At 42.9% G+C, this 25,156-nt stretch overlaps 1 protein-coding gene across 1 annotated transcript; it reads right to left on the bottom strand.

Moving 5' to 3' along the window:
* Window positions 1–1,074: 1,074 nt before the first annotated feature.
* hibch (3-hydroxyisobutyryl-CoA hydrolase) lies at window positions 1,075–24,622 on the bottom strand. Its single transcript, XM_060040920.1, has 14 exons — window positions 24,521–24,622; window positions 24,118–24,160; window positions 23,810–23,941; window positions 20,250–20,334; window positions 19,754–19,834; window positions 19,117–19,169; window positions 13,537–13,615; window positions 9,842–9,987; window positions 7,937–8,023; window positions 7,553–7,611; window positions 7,154–7,235; window positions 4,884–5,003; window positions 4,484–4,517; window positions 1,075–3,944 (listed from the first exon to the last, which is right to left on the bottom strand). The coding sequence occupies exons 1-14, from the start codon at window positions 24,550–24,552 to the stop codon at window positions 3,829–3,831; spliced, it is 1,149 nt and encodes a 382-aa protein (XP_059896903.1). The 5' UTR covers window positions 24,553–24,622; the 3' UTR covers window positions 1,075–3,828.
* Between the last annotated feature and the right edge of the window lie 534 nt (window positions 24,623–25,156).

Genomic DNA, 25,156 nt, shown 5'->3' with positions numbered 1-25,156 from the left:
TTTGCCAAACCCAATATGTACTCTAAGTCAAAGAATGACCAACTGCCACCCAAACCCCTTTAAAATAGACCCTGCTCTTGTTAGAAATGTTTTAAATTTGCGGTCGTGATAACAAGCCTGAAATGACCGGTACCAATATCAGCAACATAATTCACTACAATAATAATTACTAAGCCATATAAACAATAGTGGGGAATTATATCCAGTTGCCTTATGCCCAGAACTTGGCCTTTAATTATTCTTGTAAACACAAATATGTCATTGAACTGAAAATATGCAGATTTCATTGACGGGTATTATTTACCAATGAGGTTGATAGAAAAACCCAAGCAAATGTGGTTATGGTATCTCAGATCTCCCATGAAGAGAATCTCTTTTATGTAGAAAAATATCGATCTTGTCGTTTGTGATTCACCCTTTTCGTAAAGGTCCCATGGCATGCCACCAGGTGTGGTGTGATTAGCCGGTACAAGCCGTTTTGGAAATCTGCCCCTTATGACATCACAGGTGGGCGTGTCCACTTAGATGTGTGCTGGATAGATCAGCCTACCAGCCTACCCAGTGAACTGTAGCAAACGTTGCTCATCTATCGTCACACATCTAGGTGGACATGCCCACCTGTGATGTCATAAGGGGCAGATTTCCAAAACGGCTTGTAGCGGCTAATCACACCACACCTGGTGGCATGCCGTGGCAGGACTTTCAATAATAACTTTTCAAATCCTATGTTTAAAAATCCTATAATGTTGGTGAACGATTTTAAAAACAATAATTTAAAGGGATTTGATTCAGAAAATGTAATTAATGGTGTGCTTTAGTGAGCTAAACTGCCTTGCATTCAGCATTTACAAAGGCGGACAAAAAAGAAACAATGTTTGCACTAATCTTGGTTGGGTAATTAATCTCATCTGACTCTCCAAAACACAGCCAGAGAAACATGGAAATAAATGTAAAGATGACTTACCATGACACAATTCTGCTCAAAGCCACAATACTAATTCGATGTAATGTGTGTTGTTCCAAATAAATAATTCTGCCAGAATAATTAAATAATTTTATTTTTCTCTGGTGATCCTAGCTTTTTCAAAACATGAATGGGAAACATGACATGGTATGCAAGCAGGGTTTACAGTTAGTTGTTTGCTCAAAATGTTGTTTTGTCCTTGCAAATACCATAGGTCTACCTACGTCTCATGTTCCTATCTAGCGAACCTCTGAATGGTTGGAAGCTTTGTCCATGTTTTAGGCAGACTAATTTTAGGCAAATGCAGTGATAGAAGTCTGTCCTCTAGGCTGGGGACCGCAGGTTTGGAAACTAAGTCCTACATTTTGGCTAAATATGTTGTAGGCATTTTACGAGTGAGTATGCATTTTACTATTCACCATTAATGTCAATACCGGGAAACCTGTTAGTATGGTGTGTTTTTACAGCTAGACAAACAGAAAAAATATTTCACCAGTTTGTTTCCCGGTCAAGTGTAATACCAAAAGAGGTTACTTATCATATCCAGTTTTATTGTTGAATAAAGTGTTGAGAGGATGAACACAAATTGAACCAGTGGCATCAACGGCCAACAGAAAGCATAGTGCTCATATACAAAGCCAAGTAACTAAAGGACAGTGAGTATAAACTTCACCATGAACTTGGGGCCAATCTTTTCCGCTAATACATGCTAGTTGGGTCGCGCTGTCTGAAAGAATGCCTGGTTGGTTTTTACCTCTGGCCATATCTTCTGTGATTACTTTTCAAGATTAATGCTGGAACGTGACGTTGAACAAAGAGTAAAAACTATGTTGAAGTGACTTGACCTTTCCCAATACGTAGTTCTAATTATGTGTAACTTATGTTTCCCCTTCTCATATTATTCTTCCATGGAACTCAGCTAATTGTACCACTTATTTAGAGGATAGCTGTGCTGTAAGCATTGTACTCTGTCTTATAAAAGGGATCAAGCAAAGGGAATTATGTTCATAGTTGTGATTGTGGCTTGGGAATATGGGCCTGATTCAACTGAATTACCATATATGATGTGCATTTGTAATGTCTTCAATTTGGTGGCTACATCTGCTTCTTCTTTGGAGTTCAGTTACAGTGTTTGAATTAAATATTCTGTTCAAACTCAACGCTATTCTTCTTAATTTACAGCGTACTAAGCTTGTCTGAACCTTATTAGACATGTACATTTATGTAAAGATGAATGAAATGCCAATACATATTGGCATCCAGAGTTGCACCATTGTGGGATAACGTTGAGTTTATTAGAAATGTGATTGCCTGCTAGCTTCTTATCTCATCATTTGTGCAAACAGTTTTTTTTAACTGGGTAAAAAACCGTTGGAAACCTTTGTTTGTTCAATAGTTTCATAACACATTTTTATCAGCACACGTCCACCTTAAAGTATTTTTTATCTTCCTTCTAGACGTAACACTCAGCCAAAGTTCAGTTTGGCTTGCAGACGGAGATGACAACAGGCGACAGACACCTGGCCGTTTGTTTGAAGACCAAACCGCCACCATAAATTATGTTCTGTGATGCCAAGACAACCACTCAGACCATTAGCTGATGTTTACTGCGGCCTGGTGTTCCCGAATATTGGCTGGGCTCGGGGCAAAGTCATTTGGCCACAGACTCTGGAGGACAGGGAAAAGTGGGCACAAATGAGTGTTTAACAATTCAAGTACACTCAGATTAAATATGATACGCACTTTAGAAGAGATGGGTTCCCTTAGTCCTTCTGGGAATCTGAGACGGGGCTTTGTCGAGTTAAGACCTCACGTCAACAGTAACTCATGCTCCGAAGACATATTTAAAGTAAGTCCCTTTTCAAAGTGATGAATATGATGGCTAAAGGAAACAGGATTTACTTCAGAAAGTATACAGGTTGGCTTGCATAAAGGGTAGCAATAACTTAATAACTTATAACTCATTACATATTCGACTTGTGGAAATGATAACTCAACATGAAGAGGCTAGTCTTTGGGACTTTGACACTAAAATATTTTATTTCAAAGAGTTTAATAAAAAACTAAAATCACTTCAGAAATCGCACAACAAACAACTTGTTATTCTTTACAGCTGAGTTTAAAGTTGTGACACGTAACATTTAATCTACCTCAAACGCGGTAAAGACATACAGAACCAGTAGTCACTGGATATATTTACCGTTATTGAACATGAGTGTGTCCACCACACCCCACTGTCTCCCACCCCCTCATGGTAATACCCTACTGCAGTGTTGGGCTAAGACCTTAGCCATTTGATGAGCTCCCGAACCACCAGATCCACTTGGATCCAAAAGGCACTTATCCCTGTTCCAGCATCTCTCCTCTGAACATGATATTTTTCTCCCTCTCTTTCTCTCTCCATTCTCTTCTGCACTATAAAACAATAGACAAAGAAAAAACGGCCTCATCTGAATTTCACCTCAACCGAAAGTTACGTTTTCCTTTGCACCCCTCTGTAACATGTTGCAGCAATCGGCAGGTAGAGCGGGGAGCAAAAACAGAGGAAAGAGAACATAGTTGTACAGAATACCCCACTGTATACACTTTCCTGGTCAAGTCCCCCGCCCATCTGACTTGAAGTTGTATTTTCCACTGGTTGGAGTGGTGGGGGGACGGAGACGTGCCTGGTCGGCACTTCCAAGAATAGGGGAGTGGCGAGGAGGGAAGGGGACAGATGAGAGGAGGTGCAGCTGTTCCATCCGACCAAACGGGCCACGTGGGAGGGCGGTCTGGTCCGGTTACCATGGTGACCGAGAGAGAGAGAGAGCGAGAGCGAGAGAGAGAGAGAGAGAGAGAGAGAGAGAGAGAGAGAGAGAGAGCCTTCAGAGGCGGAGGTCCCTCTCTCCCAGGGGGGAGAAGCACTGGTCCACGCTGTGGTCCGACACCTCAGCGAGCGTCGCCGGGCTCCACCGGGGGCTGTGGTCCTTGTCGATCAGCACTGAGGGACACAAGCGAGGATACCGTCGTTAGGGATACGTTTTGGTGCCCGGACGCACGGAAACCATGGTCATCGATTAGTATCGGTGGACAAACTAAGAGAGGATCATTATTGATATGTATCGGTGAAGAAACACCCGTAGAACCTATTGTTATTGATTGAGCATTGGTGGACACAAAGAAACGATCACTATTGATTAGAATAGTGGACACAGGTTGATCAGTATCAACCTTTCAGAACCACCTTGTTCCATTTGAGATGCATTTTTTATTTGGGATACACTGCTTTTTATGATAAAAACAAAAAAATGTGTTGCATTGGTTTATCCTGTTGCATCACTCATTACATTATTATTATCAAGTTATAGTTTCTCATCACAGTTAGGAAGTCTACGAGGCTAGTGGGTGCCTGTGACTAAACCTGACTTACTATAGAAATATGTTTGACTGGTTGTCATTTACTGGTGTGCTACAGAGTTCAACACTATGAGACGGATGGAGTCGGCAATCTGGGACATTTGAGAAAGAAGGTCAACTTACCTGATCGTACACCTTCGTAGAAGTCCTTGCCCCTCTGGAGAATAAGGAAAGATAGCCGTGAGGGGTAGGTAGGTAGGTGTGTGTGTGTGTGTGTGTGTGTGTGTGTGTGTGGGTGTGGGTGTGGGTGTGGGTGTGGGTGTGTGTGTGTGTGTGTGTGTGCGTGTGTGTGTGTGTGTCTCAACACACGGTTGACCTCAATAGTATTAGGTCCATGTTAATACCCTACAGAGAAATGTTTCTGCACACTCTTGAAGTTAACACAAGGTAGCTAAAATACATTACGCAAGCCATTTGTATATTACTAATAAATATTCATATATAATCTCTTTTTATTACCAATTCAGAATTAAACATGAATACCTAAACAGTATTTGGATGTGAATAAGAGTGTATATATTACCATGCAGGCTTGGCATAAGCGGTACTCCATGACCAGCACGTCCTGCAGGCTCATAGCAGCCCCCTGCTCCAGCTGCCTGAAGGTGATCTTCAAGGACGTGGGGGACATCCGGGCCAGGGTCTGGATGGAGGGATGCATAACATGCTTTGGATCATTTATATTAAGAATACTTCTTATTAACCCATGCACAAATGCCTGAGGAAAAGACAGTCTGGAGTCTGTCTGTTAGAAAGAAGCCTAACCTCTACCCGCACATGGATGATATTATCTACAATTTAAAAAAGAAAGTTGTATTGGATAAAAGTGTCAGATAAATTATAGTTTATAGGGGAGAGTAAACAAGAAGGGGCCAATTTGGTATTTACAGTCTTCAGTTTCCCCGTCCTAAATCAAGACAATACTCTGAACAATAACCATAAATACAAACTATTAATAATACATATGTGTGAAAATCCATTTAGGTTGAAATGTACCTATACCCATGCAAACCATGAAGCAACAAAGACAGCATAAATATTGACCGTATAGTCTCTATATCGCTGTCGTAAATGTTTATGCACTGGAAAATCCGTGGGTCACACCACTATTTATACAAAGCACATTGTTAAGGAGAAGCAGGGGTTAGGGAATCTTTGAGCAGGGTGTCAAACACACCAACTGCTACACTATCCTGCTTTAAAGGGCGTATCAATATCAACATAGATTATTGTATTATTTCAAAACCTATCCAAATAGTACAATCACAGGGAACGTCACTCATGTTTAAAACATTTGGACAGAGGCAGCGTTTGACCTCTGTACTGCAGCTATTAATATGGTCATTATCATTCTGCCCAGAGATCCCATGAACAGAGATCTGTCCCTGGGAGCTAAATGTTTACCATTCTGTGGACCGGAGGGAGGAAGAGGAAGGGGGAGAGGAAGAGGGAGAGGAAGAGGTAGAGGAAGAGGGAGAGAGAAAGGAAAAGAAGAGACAGAATGCACTTTTCTTCAAACACAAGTAGTGTTTTATACATTTGACCATCGCACAGAATATTTCATACTGTATATACATTTTGTATTTGTTAGCATTTACATGCAATACATTGTTTGGATGTTACTTTTTTACTTCTTATGTGCTTAGGCAATGCAAATATATGTTTCCGATGCCAATAAAGTCCTTTGAATTGACTTGAACCAGAGAGAGCCAGAGCAAAGGAGAGAGGAAGGCTATGTAGGGCAGGGGGAAAGGTGACGTAAAAGGTTTGAGGCCCAGAGGAGAACACTATGGTAAACCCAGGGCCTGCTCCACACACCAGGAAGGGTTTTATTCCTACTGTTCTTTACTGGCCTAATCCCATTGGGACCATCTGGGCCTGATTAAGGTCAATATCACTGGGACCACACAGCTAATCCACACAGTGGGTACATGTAGGATGAAGACATAAAGAGCATGCTTGCACTGGTCCATGCAAACTACACTTCTGGCTGAAAGTGTAAGTGAACCCACTGACCCCGCTGGGGTTCAAACACTAGGAGATTACCAACAATGTTTTGGGAGCAAAGTTCTAGGAAGGAGGGGGCATGTTATCCCCATGGCTACAGCCTATGGCCACTTTGTGATACGTTTTCATTAATGTTCGAGAAGCATAACCCAATCTTGGAAGTGGCGATTTATCATCATAATCCAAACACCTCGCTTCAGGTGTCCCTCCACCGAAATGTCAAAAGAATACTTAAAGGCACTGAGACGCAATTAAAAAGAGTTTGGGTTCACCGCCACTTAAATGCTAGCGTGGCCTTTCAAATGAAAGTCCCCCATAGGCTCATGGGTTTGCCTTCCCATCTGCTAACAAGACAAAATGCTATCCCCACTTAGCGCTTAAATGGCCGGCCAATTACTCATTACTAACACCTACTGTTTAGGGTCTATGGTCGAGGATGGGTTTGCTGTACCTTGAAGCTACTGGATGAGACGCTGCAGGGTGTTTGACTCCCATTCAAAAGGTTGGGTTCAAATCCCAATGTGCGCATTCTACCTGTAGGCATCCTTGCACAAGATGCCCACACTCCTAACTGCTCCTTAATAACATGTATCTAGAGAAATATCAACGGTAGCTAAAAGTGTCGGCTAAATCCCTTCATAGGCGATGCGAATAAGTACCAGCCTGTCAACACTGTTTCCAGTCTTACGTTCCTGTGTGTGGGATTCCAAACGGTAAACACTGTGTGGTATCAGCCGATGAAATAGTGCCAATGGTTGTGTTCCTGATTCAGTGCAGTGGGCCTACCTCAGCCTGCTTCTTGGCAAATGCAGAGTTGTCTGTATTGAGGTTCTGCAGGATGCCCTCCACACTGCCTGCACTAAACAGTCTGGAGGAGAGGAGAGGAGAGGAGAGGAGAGGAGAGGAGAGGAGAGGAGAGGAGAGGAGAGGAGAGGAGAGGAGAGGAGAGGATAGGGGTGGAGAGGAGAGGAGAGATGAAGGTTAGCATAAATACACAGGATTACCAGAATAAATGACCAATCAAAATCACCTAAGAAGTATAATGTACCACAAAGAGTGACTGATTTTCTTTATTTCGCACTACACTTATTCCAATCCAAGTCCACGATTTGTGTGCATTATGTAGGTCAGAACAATGGGTGTTTTGGCACTTAGTGTAAAATGCAGAGCAGCTTCGAAGCAAACCTGTTTATGTCTTGCAAGTGAGGCTGCAGCACAAATGGCTTCTCTGCATCCAGGCTGCTCTGTTTTAAGAAAATAAGGCCAACATTATACACTGAATATATGTCACACATGCCTAGCTAATACAGAGATATTTGGAGTGATGTAATGTTTCCAAGAACCTGCCACCCTTTCAGAATGAAATCAGTCCATACAAATAGAAACCAAGAAAGCTTTGCACACACACACAAACACACAGACACAGACACAGACACAGACACAGACACAGACACAGACACACACACACACACACACACACACACACACACACACACACACACACACACACACACACACACACACCAAGTGAACCAGATGGATGCAGTGAACTCCCAAAAACATGGTTACCTGTGTCTGGTAGGACTCCAGCAGCTTGGACACGTCTTCATTAGAGGGAGATCTCAGACCAACCAAGTCCAGCTCCAGGGCAGAGATCTGTTAACAAGCAGTGACCTGAGATGAACCCCATGAGAACACCCCAGCTTTGCGTCTCATAAGAAGAGCAGCCTTGGAATTAATACCTCTGTTCTTCTAGGTCGATTTTTGAGTACTTAGTTGTTGAGTTCTAAAGTTTTTTCTTATGGTTGATGATTTCAGGGTGCATAGGTTAAAGGGAAGGTTGGTAGGCTAGACAGGTAGGCCCTCCAATAATAACGTTTGGCCCAAATGTAACGATTGTACGGGTATATTTCACATATGTGATTTGTTTGCGAATGAGAGTTTCAACCAACTTAGGAAGGTGGCTCGTAAAATAAATGACCTAAACAAGCTTTAAAAGGGTACAATATGTAACATTGACACACAGCATTTAAAATGGGTATTGCAGTCTGAATTCACAGTAATGGAGATTTGATTTCAGCCGCTCCCACCTCCCCAAAACGCTCACGCAGGTTGCCAGGTTGAGGTCACTGAATGGTCAGGAGCTCAAGACGAGCCGAGCAGAACAACATTATATTTTGAGACGAGGACAATTCTTTTATTTTGACGATGAAAAGCAGCCACTAGTTCTGTTGTTCATCTAAAGTGAACGTCTGCAATTTGTTTATTGTTTGCAAATGGACAAACCAGCTCATGTGGCATCTGTCTTGAAATCCCCCTGGCTCTAAGCTGTCGCTATCATTCCCATGCAGCTCCAAGATGAACCCGTGTTTCAGCGTGGCCCTGGTTCACAGAGCTATTACGAAAGAGTGAAAGGCTTCTTAGGTTGATTAGAAAACAAGTTCAATTGATCCAGTTTGTTGCTTGCTTCCATGGCTGCGGTTTCCGTGATTCATAGATTGCAAACCTAGGTACCATATACTGCATCATTACACACAGGCCAAAACAATAACAAGCTTTCTGAAGGAGAATTTTTTTAAAGGAGACATGTTTTAAATGTTTAAAGGATACTATTGTTTTGAGAGAGAAGCCAGCACTTGGCATGTTTCCACAATCTCTGATGACATTGTTGTCATTTGATAAAGTACAGTACATGTGTTGCTTATAGCTCCTATAAATATCTTCTTCAATAAATATAATAAATATTGTAAATGGGCAGAGTTAATTTGTTCCAACAGCATTATTTATATTCACTGCCGCTAAGTTTAACATTTCCCAATTGTTTTTCAACATCCTCAAAAACAGTTCCAAAATACAAACGTGTGTCCCCAAATGACCTCAGTCTCCTGCTGTTGCGACCTCACACAGAGACCCCCCCCCCCCCCCCCCCACAAAGATGAACAGCAGCTGCCCTCTGGCCAACTCCTCCATGGTGGCTCAACTACACACTGCTAGCCTGGGGCGGACATGCAGTGACACAGCACTGTCACACACCCCCCCCTCAGCCCCCTACCACCACCGCACCCTCTCCTCCAAACACCCTTGAGCGGAGAGGAAGAAAGGTGTCTAAATCATATTCATACAATGATAGACTACATGCCATTAATACTGCCGGGGGTCGCTTCCCACTGGGGACAACCATGCTAAGAATGTATGCCCTGCTGGTGTTATGAGTCGCTTTGGATCAAGGTTTCCACTCGAAGGAATATCCAACACCACACCGACAACAATTAAATACACAGGTTGTTGAGGCAGGAGATCACTTTACACATAACAGTGGGCAAAGGGCAACACGACTAGTAAAGCATACAAGTGCATTTAGACTATTTACAGAGTTAAAGATTACGATGGCGGTAGAGACAGATATCACTTGGTGTTACGAGCACCCAAAAAACGACATCCCGAGGATCCCAGTAGGGTAGCAAACTCCGTTACCTTTTGCGACTCCACAAAGTGACTGGCCACGCCGGCGCGCTGCACATCACGTCCCTTCAGACGGAAGCCTGTGAGGGCCAGGAACATACCGAGCTTCCCCTGGAGCCTGGGCAGGAAGTACCCCCCTCCCACATCGGGGAAGAGTCCTGTTAGAAACACACACACGCACACCCACACCCACGCCTTTTTAAAACACAGTTACACTGTGCAGTCATTTAGTTTATTTCCTGAAAGAGAAATCATTTCATAGTTATACAGAGATAGTTATACAATATAGTTAAATAAATATATTGAGTGCTAAACAGCTGCTACATGGTCAGAGGGAACTGACCACAACTGCCCGTCAAACCGGGTGTTCGAGCAGGTATTTCAGTGATGGCATATGACAGATAACATAATGTAGGCCCCCCCCGCCCCCCCGCTGTGCATCAACTTAAACCACGTTCAGCCACCAGAGTAACCGTCAACATCCAAACCCTTTGACTATTTAAAAGCTGTCAACAAATCTCCCATCGGCGCTAATCTGATAGTGGTTTACCAATAATTGTAAGACATAATAGTGGACATTTTATTGACACTCGACCAGAGAATGCCATTTAACTACGCTGGATGATCCGTGCGTGTCAAGGCGGGGTACGGGATTGTGTTGGGAAGAACAGAGTACAGATTAAACGGGATGACCTTGTTCTAGGCGGAAATGTAATATCATAAATGTGTCAGATTATGGCAAACGTGGAAGGGCCGGGTTAAATCTTTTAATCCAAGGGTTCAATGGGTTAAAAAAGATGCTGCATAATGCCCCTCTCTCCGATATTCATGTCCCCCTGTGTGCGTGTGTGTGCGTGTGTGTGCGTGTGTGTGTGTGTGTGTGTGTGTGTGTGTGTGTGTGTGTGTGTGTGTGTGTGTGTGTGTGTGTGTGTGTGTGTGTGTGTGTGTGTGTGTGTGTGTGTGTGTGTGTGTGTGTCCATATGTAAGTGGGTTTTCTGCTCACTTTTGTTCGTGTGAGATAGAGAGACACAAGATGACACAGGATGACTATGACCATGTCTCGATCTCAGGGCTTTTGAATAAAATTTGGCTCAACAACAACTCCCAAAATATATTGGGGAAACCGTTAGTGTGTTTTTTAATTACGTTCAGATTATGCATATCGTTTCTGAGAATATTCTGGCAAAGCCTTGAAAACTCATCAAAAATTCAGAAGGAGCACTTCCCATATCCATTATCCATGATCAGTGGATTTAATAGTCACTTACTGGAAGGAAGGGGACATTAACTGTGTGATGAATTACATGTATCCATTTTACAGCAAAAAAAACAACGTGAAAAGAACACAAAAAAGCAAAAAACATGAACGATATTGGAGTGGAAGATACACACAACCTTAGCCTGTATTCTAAGTATTAAACATAGTATTCTAATACTGTGCACTGTCTTTCCAGTCGTATTAATCTTCACAAGATGAATGGAATAAAAATGGAAAACAAAAAAAACAGTTGTCATCAACTCAATACCTCTTGATTTGACGGCTCCCATAATGAGAGACTCCCCAGCCTTAACAAGGGGACGTTAATAACAGCAATCGTGATTACACCAATATCTCCCAGCTAGCACTCATGGAAAGTCATGGGAGCCCGAACGCTTAAATAAAGACAACTAGTGATAGCAGAGCTATGGAGAAGCCAGGTATTAATATTTACCATCCACTGACTGTGAATTCAGACAGGTCATTAAGGAGAGAATCCCTAGATCATCTTGCTCTTGGGATCTCTACAGGTTAGGTGACTCTGTCTGGGAGTAAAGCACCTTTAGTCTTTGGTGCAAAAGGGTAAAGCGCCTTAACTAATAGAGTACATTGGTTCAGGCGCCTTACTCCCAGACAGAGTAACCAGGAAGCCGAACCTGTAGAGATCCTCTCAGAATAAAACAAAATCGGTAAGACAGGGGCAGCATAGTCTATTGAATAGTCTTTTCAATAGTACTAATACTATACTGCCCTTGTTTGAGTGATTTGTTTTATAGAATTCTATTCAATAGACTATACTGCCCCTGTTTAACCGATTGTTTCACTCTGAATCCCTGCCTCATTTTATCTTTACATGCTCCCTTAATGTTCCTTGCTGAACTTCCTTTGATGCAAAATTGAAGGTGAGTCGTAAATCAATTACACTTGATTCCTACTGTGTTGCCCCTAAGGCATTGGTGTTTCCCAAAATAAATTGGCCATCACGAAATTGTTTGTTTCTAGAGGAAGAACATATCATATAGAGCAGACTATAATTAGCTGTGTGATTCGCCGGAGATTAGTCCATAAACCGCCCTTGATGGGGAACTAGATAAACCAGCAAAATATGGCTTGGTCGTTCACCGGAGGCAATACACCTCATTTGAGGAATTCATTGATTTGCAACACAGACGTTGGGTTGTAAAAATGTGTTGAGTAATTGCAAAGCAACTGTGTGTTGCAATCCCCACATTTTCAATGCAATTCGGCTTCAGCTTATTGCTATATATCGCAAATATAATATCTAAATTAAGGAACTCGGGTACATTTTCAATCACGGCACCAAAATCCATTAAAATCTATCTATTGAGCATCAATTGTCCTCAAATTCTTAAGGTTGATCTGCTTTGACAGAGCACAGTTTCAACCACAATATTTCTGCCTAAGATCCCTCAGTGCAGGACCCATTGTTTAAACAGCCCGGCTCCTGCCCTCATATTAAACAACAACACGATGCAGTAAACAAACAATAAAGGGCAGCATGACAAATATGAATGCGTTGTTTTTCTGCTAGATGTAGTTATATTTCCCCTAAACATCTTACTATTATAATAGCAGGCCTGTCGACCAGTTATTCGACAAAAGCTATTCAATAATTGATTTGCATGTATAGTATACCACACTTTCCATCACCCCTGTTACCATAAATTGACTATTTTTAAAATGTCATCAAGTGCTCACACATTAGCTGCTTTCAGACACACGCGAGTCCTGATATTCTCCTGATGGGCCGTATGTGTGAACAACATATCCTGACATTTGTACCCTGAAAATCTCTTGAATAATACTACCTCTGAGGTAGTATTTTCTCTGTAGGAAATGTAAATTACCTTATGTGAATGAGGAGTTGAAAGTCGGTATTTCTCACACCACTTCAGTGGGCGTGTTGATGACGATTCTGCATGTTATTGAGTGGCCCCTAAATGATAATCAGCCTTTGGCCTTTGGTTCGCTGAATGGTTAAAAAGTACTTAAATGTTGGCACTGCTTTTCAGAATCATTTGTGGTGAACAAATGTTTTACGTTGTAACATTCTAGGCAAAATGTTATTATAGTATGCGCTCAGAAATTGGTTACATTGTCAACTGGGGTTTCCACATTATTGCTATGGGTTTAATTACAACTAGAGGTTGAGCGAGCGCAACGTGCGCGCGAAAACTCTAGTTACATTAAATGGCAATGGTCGGCAGCGCATGTGATTATGAGTGCACTCTCTCATACATAATAGATGAGCTGAACCCCTACTGCCATTGATGGCAACAGACATGGACCCCTGTGTGTGTATGTGATTGTATATTTATTTGCACATGCATGAGTGAATTTGTGTGTCTGTATACACTTGTCTGCATATGGATGTATGCATGTGTTTCCATAGGCTTGCATGTGTGGGTGTGTGTGTACGTGTGCTCACCGATGGCCGTCTCTGGCATTGCGAACACAGTCTTCTCTGTAGCCACCCGAAACCGGCCGTGCACAGACAGACCAACGCCCTGCAGACAGAGGAGAGGAGGAGTCAGCTGTGTGTGTGTGTATGTGTGTGTTTCTCTGTGTGTCTCAGTGTGTGTGTGTGTGTGTGTGTGTGTGTGTGTGTGTGTGTGTGTGTGTGTGTGTGTGTGGTCGGTCGGTCATAAGGAGAACTGGCTGGACGATACCTTCGATTCATGAGACAGTGCCAGTGAATGTTCATTTGCGCGAGAGACAGAGGGGACACAGCCTGCACGGTTGCCATAGGAACAATAATCTGCCATACCTCCGTGCATAAAAGAAAAAGGTGAACGACAACCTTGGAGTTTGTGCTCCGTGTTTAGGAAAAATAACACGTCATCATCAGCGCAACCCAGCCCACCACCACGGTCGGACAGGGGAGACTGCTGCCCTGTGGAGACACACGTGTGTCGTTCCCCACAGAATCACTGTGATCATGACCTCGAATGAGATTATAACACAAACACACACACACACACACACACACACACTTCAAGGTAGGACCGATGGGTCAGGCGCTGGTCAGGTCAATACCGTCCAACAGCTTGACCTCGGCGATGGATGGACGGGGACGAGCAACACGCTAAATCACCTGCTCGCTCCCCTACCAGCCGATGATTCATCCTCACCGTCATAAAGCATGAGGCAGGGGATGAGGTGGTACCAGCTAAAGTACAAACACAACAGAGTAGAGGAAGCTGCGTCTAAGACAACTTATGAATGCGGCGCCCTGGCTGCTGCTTGGCTCCTGCTTCCTACAGGAGGTAAGCCAACTTTTACAAGTTTAAAAAAGTTTATTTCCAATAAAAATCTGATAACCATATGAAGTCAAGCAGCTATTAATTGGATTTGAGCGAGGGAGGAAACAAGGGCAATCCATGCATTTGAATTGTAAAACTAATTTAGAATAATTCCCATCCAAAATGGTGTATTCACAAAATTGGCAGGAAAAAGGTTGATGGGATGGATCCGATAGGACTGGCTATTGCGGCAGCCTGATGATTCGATCTGCATTGATTTTTCTAATGAACAGGGTCCGGCTACTACTTTTCTGGTCTTCATTTCTTTGACTCCTATACCGCAACGGGACACGAATCACAGCACAAAAAACGATGTAGATTTTCGGGAAACTCTTCCTCTCATCTGGGCACTTTCAGCATTCTCTGTCAACGCTCAGTTTGGTCCTTCTCCGCCCCCTCGCCCCCCTCCTGCCAACCCCACTCCGTTGTGATTGGTTACCTTCCGGAAGACCTGCGAAGGGCAGTCGAGCTCCACCCCCTCCTTTTGCGCGTGCATGTAGCCTACTACGGTACTTGGGTCTTTCGGAAAACCAAATAAATAAATTAAGTTTCCCTAACAACCAAAAAAACATTTTTTGGGAGGGGAAGGCATTGTTCCACAAACGTGCAATGCTACACTGAAGTGAAAAGTGCGGACTTGAAGCGCGCTCACGGGCAGATTTGACCATATGGGGGCGTGGCAGGAGTGCATCTACGTAGATGATTTCCCGGATATGTGAAAAAGTGTATCGCAAACGTTGTTCCGAGTGTTTAGCGCTCTGCACAGCCACCCCAGAGCACAGCACAGCTGCACAGCACAACCTCATTCCCTGCCTCATTCCGTGCAGGTGCACAGCAACCTGCACGGAATACGTGGAAATGCATGTACGTCATTATTTGACACTTTAGTATGGTTAAACATGACTATCAATCATTATAACAACGTTTTTAGGTCATAAAAGTCGAAAAAGCATAATAGGTCCCCTTTAAGGTCAACTGTTAAAATGTAAGCAAAGCGAAGCGACTCTTTCCTGAATGTTCAACACAGATCTGAATATCTTCTTCCAAGACTGGGATTGTGTCTATAACCTGCACGGACGATATTTGGTATTTACGAGAGAAGACTATCATTGTCTAGTATCGGTCACAAAAAAAATAAAAAAGGGGAAACAGCGAAAAACAGAATAATAAATCAACAGACTAGAGGGCGGATGGGGAAGATAAATGAGCAAAGTGCTAAACAAAGCCAGGCCTTAGGATGGAGAAGGCACAATAACACATTACTCAAAGCAAACAGGGTTAGGATGTGCTTGGGGTTGATGGAGGGCTGAATCTGACATTCCTCTGGAAGATCATGACCATACAAGCAGTGGTACCATGCAGACCACGACGAAGTCCTGTGCCAACCTCCATATAAGACCGGGTCCGCAATAGACTATGTACAACCATACAACTGGATCCACCATCCTGTTGACATGTTTACCAATAAATCATGCTTTACAATTCCAAGAATGGTGATGAGATTCTGCGCAAGTGCAATACACCATCAGGCGATTCAGATGGGTATAGTGGATCTGCTTAAGAGGGCGTAAGCTACAAAGATCCCAGAAGATGAGAACTTTTAACTTTGGGATAATAGACAGAGAGAGACACATACAATCCCAATCTGTGTCTATATTGGCCTCATCTTCCATCTTCCCATTGGTCACGGCGGACATAAGCCAACCAGAACAGCTCTCGATTCTCCTGGGAACGCGATATTACACATCTAAACAAACCCAGGACAAATTGCCAATCAATTGCTTGCAGCTTGTATGCCAAGTCTCCGAGAGAAAAGCCCCAAGCCATCTATTCTGGTCTCTTGTTGTTATAAAGAGACGTGGTCCCACTATGAGTGTTTAGAGACTCGATGGGAAAGCAGCGCTTAGTGATTACAACCTGCCAAAATGTGTTACATGTCACTCCATCTCTTCTTTTGTTCTTCCACTCTGTTCCTGGTCTCCCTTCCTGGTCAGTCCCATTAAACGAAGGATAAGCTCATACAAATATTTATGAAATGAGAAAGCCACTCAGAAGTAGAACCGCCCCCCCCCCCCCCCCCCCCCCCCCCCCCCACAGATCTGCCCTGGGGTTGGCCTCAGCTGCGTCTCCCAGTAGAGACTTGACGTACAGTGATATAGATCAACATTTTTTTACGGACTTGCATTTGGAGGACTACATTACAGAGAAGAATAGACCTTCTGGGGTCTTTCTCCCTACCACATCCGGGCTGGTGGCATGGGCCACTCGGCCCCGCCTCCCTGGACATTTATCTGCTCTAGTCCCTATTCTAGTCAGTTTTATTGGTAGAGGCCCCCTCTCAAAGTCTAAAAGAGGCCATTGTCCACATTGGGCCACCTTGATTCTAAACGCTAGCGGGGTATATAGTTATTAGAACACTGATGATTTAATGTCATTAATGTATTGACTTAGTGCGAAATAGCCTGTTGTGTGCTTCTTATAGCAGAAGTGCCAACAGCTGCTCTTCTCTGCTGCAGAGCATAAGCACTCCTGGGCTGATTGCCAGTGAACAACCACCAGGACATTTGGGCCACGGTTTCTTGTGCAGGCTATTTGTCAATATGTATGACTTTTTATAAACTAAGCAAGTAATCTAAATGAATCAACAGAAATAAATACAATTAAAACAATTAATAACGGGAGCCTTATAGTATATTGAGGGAGACATTTCCTGGTAGAACAGGTTGTCAGGTGGGAAGACGTATGCCATTAGGAAAACAGCACTGCTACAGTAAACAACATTGCATAATGTGCTAGAGAGCTCCCTGCACCAGAGCACAGGTCCGGCAGCCTGTGAGTGTCTGCAGGCACCTTGCTTGTTCCCACATAAACAGATGGGGTTGCCAGGATGTTATTAGTTTATGATATGAATCTAAATTGAGATTAACTTCACATACAGATACAAAGACACACACACACACACACATACACACACACACACACACACACCTTTTCTCAGTTGTATAGATAGAGTGCCAAGCCTTGAAAGTAAATTACTCTGGACGATGGGGGGGGGGGGGGGGGGGGGGGGGGGAAATAGTGTTTGACTCGCCGCCTAAGGGTACCGGGTTTGATCCCTCATGTCTGCAGCCTTCCTGGAAGTATCCTCCGGTAACATGTCTAACCCCTCCCCGCTCCTTAATGACATCTACTTCACAGTAAGTCTGTTTGGATGAAAGCTAAATAGCTTTCATCCAAGTTTGCTCCATGATACTGTACTGCCAAGAGTATCTACTGCACAAAAGGCAAGCCGTTGTGTAAAACCCCAGCTGAAGGACAGCTAGCTCTGACGTATAGGGCACCAACCCGTGGGAAAACACTGTCTGCGCTGCAGACTGGCTGTCGCCCTGCGTGGTTGACTCGGCCGTCGGTGTGTGAATGTGTGCATGAATGGGTGCATGAATTGGTGCATGAATTGGGGAATGTGAGGCAATGTTGTAAAGCGCTTCGAGTGACCACTGGTAAGAAAAGCGCTATATAAATGCAGTCAATTTACCATTTATGCACGCACATCCTTAACATGCTTGCTGATTAGATGATCTGAAAATTGGAGTACAATTTCACAGCTTGGTCAGTGATACCAAATGTTAATTTATTTGCACTGCCTTAGTATACGTGGGTCTTTCTAGTGATAGGGTTTACCCATTAAACTGTATGCAATGTTTTTTAATAGCTCTGATTTAGCTGTCGGCCCTATAATGAGGACATGTAGCCATTATCAGCTGATGACCCTAAGCTATCCATCATAAATCCAGCCATTTGTCATTCACAGATTTTGCTCCATAATTCCCCCCTCTCCAATTGTCTCATGCACTTTGTCGTGTCAGCCTGTGTGCGTGCCTCTGTGTACGTGTTTGTGTGTGTGTGCATGTTTGTGTGTTTCTAAGGGGACATGTCAAGATAATAAAGTGCCCAGCACTAATCATTGCTGGATTTGCGCCAAGGGTGGGGCTTTTCTGTCCCCCTGTCCCCCCCTCCCCCCCCCCAACTTGATGACTCACACATGCTCCTCGTCCATCATCCTCATCATCCTCCTTCAGTGTGTCAAAAGGCCAACACATGCACACACATTCACAGTAAATAACCCTTTGCCATCAAATGCCCTTTCTTCTGACAATGTGCCTGAAAATAAAATATGAAGAATTGCGACCATAGTCAAGGTCACCCTGGCCAGGATGAGAAATTCTTCTCAAGATAAGTGGAAGAAGCTAAATATCCACTCTCATCCGGGGGACAGAACACACATTTAACATTTACAGCACATTTCAGGCTCTGTGTCTTTGTATCAGAGCTATAGTTCTGCAGGGTTTTGCAGACCAGGATGCCTATTACAAATTCCGCTCAGTCTGACAGTGAAGGGTTAGAAGAAAAAAATATATAGGAGAGTGTCAGCAACATGCTCCATAAGCTGTCATCCCGTTTCAACCAATCGTTGCCGACCTCACAACTGGAGGGTAATAAACAACCAGTGAGAAAAGACATCCAGTACTATGCTGCCACCCGCAGGCCAATGTAAAATGTAAAATAAAGCACGAGTGTGAGCATGTTTTGGGTGTGAGTGATTTGATTCATAACCTGGACCTTCATAAGGTCCAGGTTATGAATCAAATTGTAAAGTATAAAAATATATGGCATAATTTGAGCAGCATATAATAGAAAATACTCACCCCACCCATGGTTATCCCATCAATAAGAGCAATATAGGGTTTCTTATACATTCCTGAGAAATAGAAAACATACACTTAGCACACAGGATAATATAACAGACTTGTAGCGGATTCATTTTATTCAGGGTAATATCTAGCCTAAAAAGTTCTTTTTACACCAGATGCGAATAAAAGATGCAAAATTGACGAAATTGTAGCATTTTCCAATAATAATTGCACCTGCAAGAATGACAAAATGACCTTTTTACCAAGATATCCTAGATTCAAAGGATGCAATTATAATGGCATTTTCTTTTTATAGATACTGTAGCAAATGGCTGTTCGCAAAAGGTATTATGATGTTCATTCTTTAATGCATCCATATTTAGGAGACGTTTTTAAGGTTCAACCCAAATAATATATAATGACCGTAATAGTTGGCTATCCCTCTCTTGAAGAAAGTTGCTGTTACGATACAGCTGCACACCTTCTTGTTATCAAGAGCAACCTATATTCATGTCCTACATTGCAAGTAGACATTGTACAGTCCCATTCAGCTCCATGATTTGTAATTATTTGAATGACGCGGGAAAACAACAGGTATTTGCGTTCAATGTAAAAAGGACCTTTAGTATCTTCATAAGCAGTTGTCGGTTACCTATAGTGTTGTTCAGAACATATTCCTCACGGAAGAAATCCTGCGCTAGAGGGTCTCCTGACTTTCCTGCCTCCGTGACCGCTGCAAAATGAAATAACAAGTTAGGAACGTAATGCAAGATCGATTTCAGAAATCCATGGCATGCGAGTAACAAAAAATTTGTGCTGACACTTTAATCCAAAACAGTTTACAATGGAATTCAGAGACATGTCATTTATGTGAAGTAGGGGTGAGACTTTGAGGTATCTTGCTCAAAGTCAGCTACCAAATAGGATACAGCCATTGAGGATCAAACCCAGTGCACTTTTGGCTGGTAGTCTCTGATAACACCACCTCGGATAATATAAGAAAAAGGACATTACATCTGAGGTGGTTGACTGATGAATATATCTTATATCAGTCTGTAATAAAAACCAAAACATGTAATTAGACTATCCAATAGATTAGGATGGGTGCTGTGTGTGTGTGTGTGTGTGTGCATGTGCATGTGTGTGACCTATGATGTCTCCGCCGGCGCAGAAGGCCCGTCCTCCGGCTCCTTTGATGATGACAATGTCCGTCTGCTCATCTGTCTCCCATTCCTACAACAACAGACAACAGTACTTATACTTCAGATTGAACTACAACACGGAAAACACATGCCATCATAGAAATTTCAATTCAATTCAATTCAATTCAAAGAACCCTCCCGTGAGGGGAACTTCCATTTGTGGTCAGGCACATACACACAAGACATACTTCAACAATAAACAGTTAGTAATCGTGTACGAGAATAAATAAATTCTTAAAAGCTAAAAACACCCTGTGGGTAGGGGTGGGGGCATGGGTCGGGAGGATAGATTAGGTTAGTCGGTGGAAGGTGAATAGGTTGAAGTCTGAAGTGATGGGTTGGGTTGGGCGGGATGTGGGGGCTTACTGTTATTTCAACAGCCTGATGCATGCTGGAACAAAAGGTGGACATGGCTCGTTTGGTTCTTAGGGGCAGGGAACGGGGTCTCCTTCCTGAAGGTGGCAGATGGTACTGGTTGCTGAGGTTATGGGTGGGGTCCGATATGATCCGTCTACTTTTCCTGATGGCCTGTTTTTCATATATGGCTGTGAGAGTGAGTGGTCTGTGGCTGTCCAATGGTCTTCCCACTCATCTTTATGATCCTGTAAAGGGGACATTTGTTCACCTCACTCAGGGAACTAAACCGTGGCAGGATGCTGAAGGTGAGGGTGGATTGAATGATGCAGTTGTAAAATGACTGGAGTGATGACTTGTCGATTGCAACCGTCGTAGCATCCGGAGAAAGTACAGGTGTTGTTGACATTTCTTGAAGATGCGGTCTGTATTACTTTTGAAGGTGAGCTTGAGATCAATGATGGAACCGAGGTATTTGTATTCGTCCAGTCTCTTGATAGCTATCTAACTGAAGATCAGGGGGGCTGGTGGAGGAGCGCCTGAAATCTATGACCATCTCTTGTTCACAGTGAGATGGTTATCCCTGCACCAGAGAGAGAAGTCGTCCACCGCAGACTGCAGTTGCTGCATTGAGTTAGTGGTATCCACGATGACTGTGTCGTCTGAGTATTTAATATATACCATGTCAGGATTCTCACTTCTGCAGTCGTTGGTGTACAGGTGAAGAGGACTGGGGAGATCACAGAGCCTTGAGGACATCCTGTGGAGATGGTTCTGATTGAGCTGCAGTGTAGGCCTGCACGATTCTGGGAAAAATATGAATCACGATTTTTTAACTTAGAATTGATATCACGATGCTCTGCCACGATTTTTTTCTCACGAAATATCACTCTGGGAAAAATATGAATCACGATTTTTTAGCTTAGAATTGATATCACGATGCTCTGCCACGATTTTTTTCTCATGAAATGTCACTCTGGGAAAAATATGTATCACGATTTTTTTACTTAGAATTGATATCACGATGCTCTGCCACAATTTTTTTCTCACGAAATGTCATTTTTATGACATTAATGCGCAAAAAAAAAATGGCAGTACCAAACATAGTTTTTTGCCACCTCTAGCACGTTGCGTTTCATATTGCCCTTTATAACTGATGAAAGTGCAGTATCAAAGAAGGATTGATTTATTTTGTACATATAGCAGCACATTGTCTTTAATTGCTGGCCTGTTATAACTACTGAACCAACTCCACACACCTGTAAATGAAGGCTTCAAATAAATAAATCCTAAAAAAAAAAATATATACTGTATAATCAAAGTAATTAAAACTTAAATCCACACAGGGTCGAATCCAGATCGCGATTTTATAACCATTTATCGTGCAGGCCTGCTGCAGTAGCTGTTGAATCTCACTAGCAGTCGTCTGTCTGTGAAGAAGGAAAAGGACCCACAATGTCAGGTGTGGACTGACACCCAATTTCTGTAACTTGTGGCCCAAGAGGGGAGGATGCACCGTATTAAATGCACCTGAAAAGTCAATGAACACCAGCCTGGCGAAGTTCCCTGGTTTCTTCAGGTGCATGAGGACATTGTGCAGCAGCGTCTCAACTGAATCATCAACCCCACTGTCCTTCCTGTAGGCAAATTGAAGTGGGTCAGTAAAGCCACCCACCTCAATCGGCAGTTTAGTGAGAATGAGCCTTTCAAAACTCTTCATCACTATTGATGTCAGGGCTACAGGGCGAAAGTCATTATTGCAGGTGGGGTTGCTGTGTTTGGGCACTGGACAGATGATGGAAGACTTCCAGAGGGCAGGGACGGAGTGCTGTGCTAGTGAGCGGTTGAAGAGCCCACAGAAAGCTCCTGAGAGTCCCCTGCAGCAGGTCTTCAGGAGGCGACCTGATATCCTGTCAGGACCAGCTGCTTTGCAGGGGTTCACTCCTTTGAAAACATTCTCTACGTCCTCCCTCTGTACTGCAAATGCTGCTTTGGACACTGAATTGTCTGTTGGCTGTGTCTCTGTGGAAAGGTCTTTCTGATCAAATCTGCAGTCGAAATGGTTGAGATCTTCAGCAAATTCAGTTGGGCTTTGTTCTAGGGGACATTTTGTGTTACAGTTGGAGGAGACGCCGACCAGTGTCTTAACAGCCTTCCATGCTTCCCTGGCGTTACTGTCTTGGAAAAAGTTGTTCCACTTTTTCCTTGTACACTCTTTTGGCTTTCTTAATTTGTTTGTTGAATTTTGCCTGGATCAGTTTTAATTCTGTTTTGTATCCTGAGTTAGAAGCCATTTTCTTTTCATTGATTGTCGTTTTGAGTTCTTTGGTCATCCAGGGTTTATTGTTGGAGAATATTTCAACTGTCTTTGAATGTATGTTTTCTTCACAAAATGTAAAGTATTCTGTAGAGCTACATCTGTGGCTTCCTCCAGACTGTCAGCTTGAGTGTGAACCTGCCAATCAGTATTCTCAAAGCATTCCTGCAAAGCTTCAGCTCATGAGCTGTCCCATTGCTTTACTGTTTCTTTAACACACCCTCCCGTTGTAACTGGGTTTTGTAGGCAGGTATAAGATGTATTAGATTGTGATCAGCAGTGCTCAATGCTGGTTTTTGCCTTGCTTTGTAGGCGTTTTTCCCATTACTACAACAAAGATCAAGAGTATTATTGCCCCTGGTGGCACATTTAACATACTGCTGGAATGTTGGTACTGATTTCAGTCTGCAGGAATTAAAATCCCCCACCATAAATAAAGGTGAATCTGGATTATCTGTTACTATGCGCTGAGCGTAGTTTGTTTTATCTCTCGCTGCGTGTGCGTCCTTGACAGAGGGTGGGACATAAACAGCTATCACTGTCACTTGGCCAAACTCTCGGGGGAGATATCTAAAAGACACACATAATAGTTCCATGTCTGGTGTGCAGCATGTTTCTCTGATGCTGGCCGATCTACTCCATGCTTTATTTCCATGTACACACAGACCACAGGGGTGGCTATAACAAACACACCATGCCAAGATTACTATTATTGTGCAGTACAATAATTAATTCAAATATGTCCATCAGCCCTTGTGCAGGAGGCTTGTTTCAACAGCTCTGGAAACAGACGCAAATTATCTACTGCAGGATTTGAACTTTGACTTCTGTATACCTTGAGCTGGGGGTAGAGCAGGCGGGTCATGGTCAGGTTGAGGGCATTCAGGGCCTTGGGTCGGTTCAGAGTGATCACACCCGCACGGCCCACCTTCTCCAGCAGAACCTCTGGGGCCGAAGCACTCGACATCTGCTCCATAATAGAGTCCACACAGCAAAGGTTAAATTATATGAAGGAGTGATCAGAGAATTACTGCATTTAAATCTGACGGGAAGGTAAAACTTAAGTAGATACAGACATGTAGGTCAAAGGTGAATATCATCTAAATCACTGGAGGAATAGCAAAAGAAAAATAGTACACTTACCATGTGTGCTTGTAATCTTTGTAGTCTACAGATGGACCTAAATCTAAAGAAATACATGATAAAATAACTATCTGGAGAACATAAAGCCAAATTATCTTAATGTATATAATTGTGAGTATTATATTTCTTGGTAGCAATAGAAATGACTGAGAATAAGCATTGTTGCATTGAGTCAAGTCATCAATAACACTCAACACAATAATGCGCTACATAGCTGTATGTTTAGTAAATGGTCTATTATCAGATTATTACTACTAACAATTGACAGTCCCTATCAACCTTCAAAAAGAGGGACAATCTATCTCATTTTAAACTTCATGTAGCCTTGAAGCTAAGGCAGCATGGGCATGCATAGAAGAGAAATGCATGAAAAACGTTCGATACCAAGTGAAACTAAACATACCTGTAAGCGGTATATAAGATTGGTGGCATCATGCTTGCATTCGAATGTATGACTTGACTTCTTGTTGTTGCCTGCCTCTGCTGTCTCACAGATACATTCACTTCCCGTAACACTCGCTTGTGATTGGCTATTGCAAACGTCAACGATGAGGGGCGTGTGAACAATCGAGCAAATAAGAATCGAGCCTGGAGTGCGGCCTTGTGCACACTGCCATCTATCGGAGAGAGGAGGGACTTCTTACATTATTGTCTTCCTAGTTTATATTGACCTACAATACAGTTGTTTTCTGTATTGTTGGCGTTGTATTAAGCAAGGACTGGTGTACACCTAAGTATACTCATTAATTTAAACTTTATCTATAGAGAGTAATAATACAATAACCGAAAGTTGTATTTATAGATGGCACCTTTATCCAGAATTAGCAGTTCAAAGTGCTTTACAGAGCAACATTGAAATATGTACAATATGCCAATATAATGCCATAATTAACATTCTAGAGGACAATTCAGCTTTGAGTGATTAATATGCAGAGTATTTTTTTTTTCATATCAGATAAAATAATTGGACACTTTCTTGTCTGGCCTCGAGTAAGCATACACGACTGAGACACCTCTTGCGTAGAATACAATTCAGGCT

The sequence above is a fragment of the Gadus macrocephalus genome, chromosome 20 (genome assembly GCF_031168955.1).
Source record: "Gadus macrocephalus chromosome 20, ASM3116895v1".
Lineage (NCBI taxonomy): Eukaryota > Metazoa > Chordata > Actinopteri > Gadiformes > Gadidae > Gadus > Gadus macrocephalus.
The sequence above is the reverse complement of the archived record's forward strand: the minus strand, read 5'-3'. Positions and strand labels throughout refer to the sequence as shown.

Bases quoted from the DNA above. Each gene is read 5' to 3' on its own strand.
- hibch (XM_060040920.1), bottom strand. From the start codon at position 24,552: ATGATGCCACCAATCTTATATACCGCTTACAG. The intron at 23,942-24,117 runs GTAAGTGTACTA...ATTATGGAGCAG, and splicing joins AAAGATTACAAGCACACATG to ATGTCGAGTGCTTCGGCCCC. The intron at 20,335-23,809 runs GTATACAGAAGT...CTGTTGTTGTAG, and splicing joins TGCTCTACCCCCAGCTCAAG to GAATGGGAGACAGATGAGCA.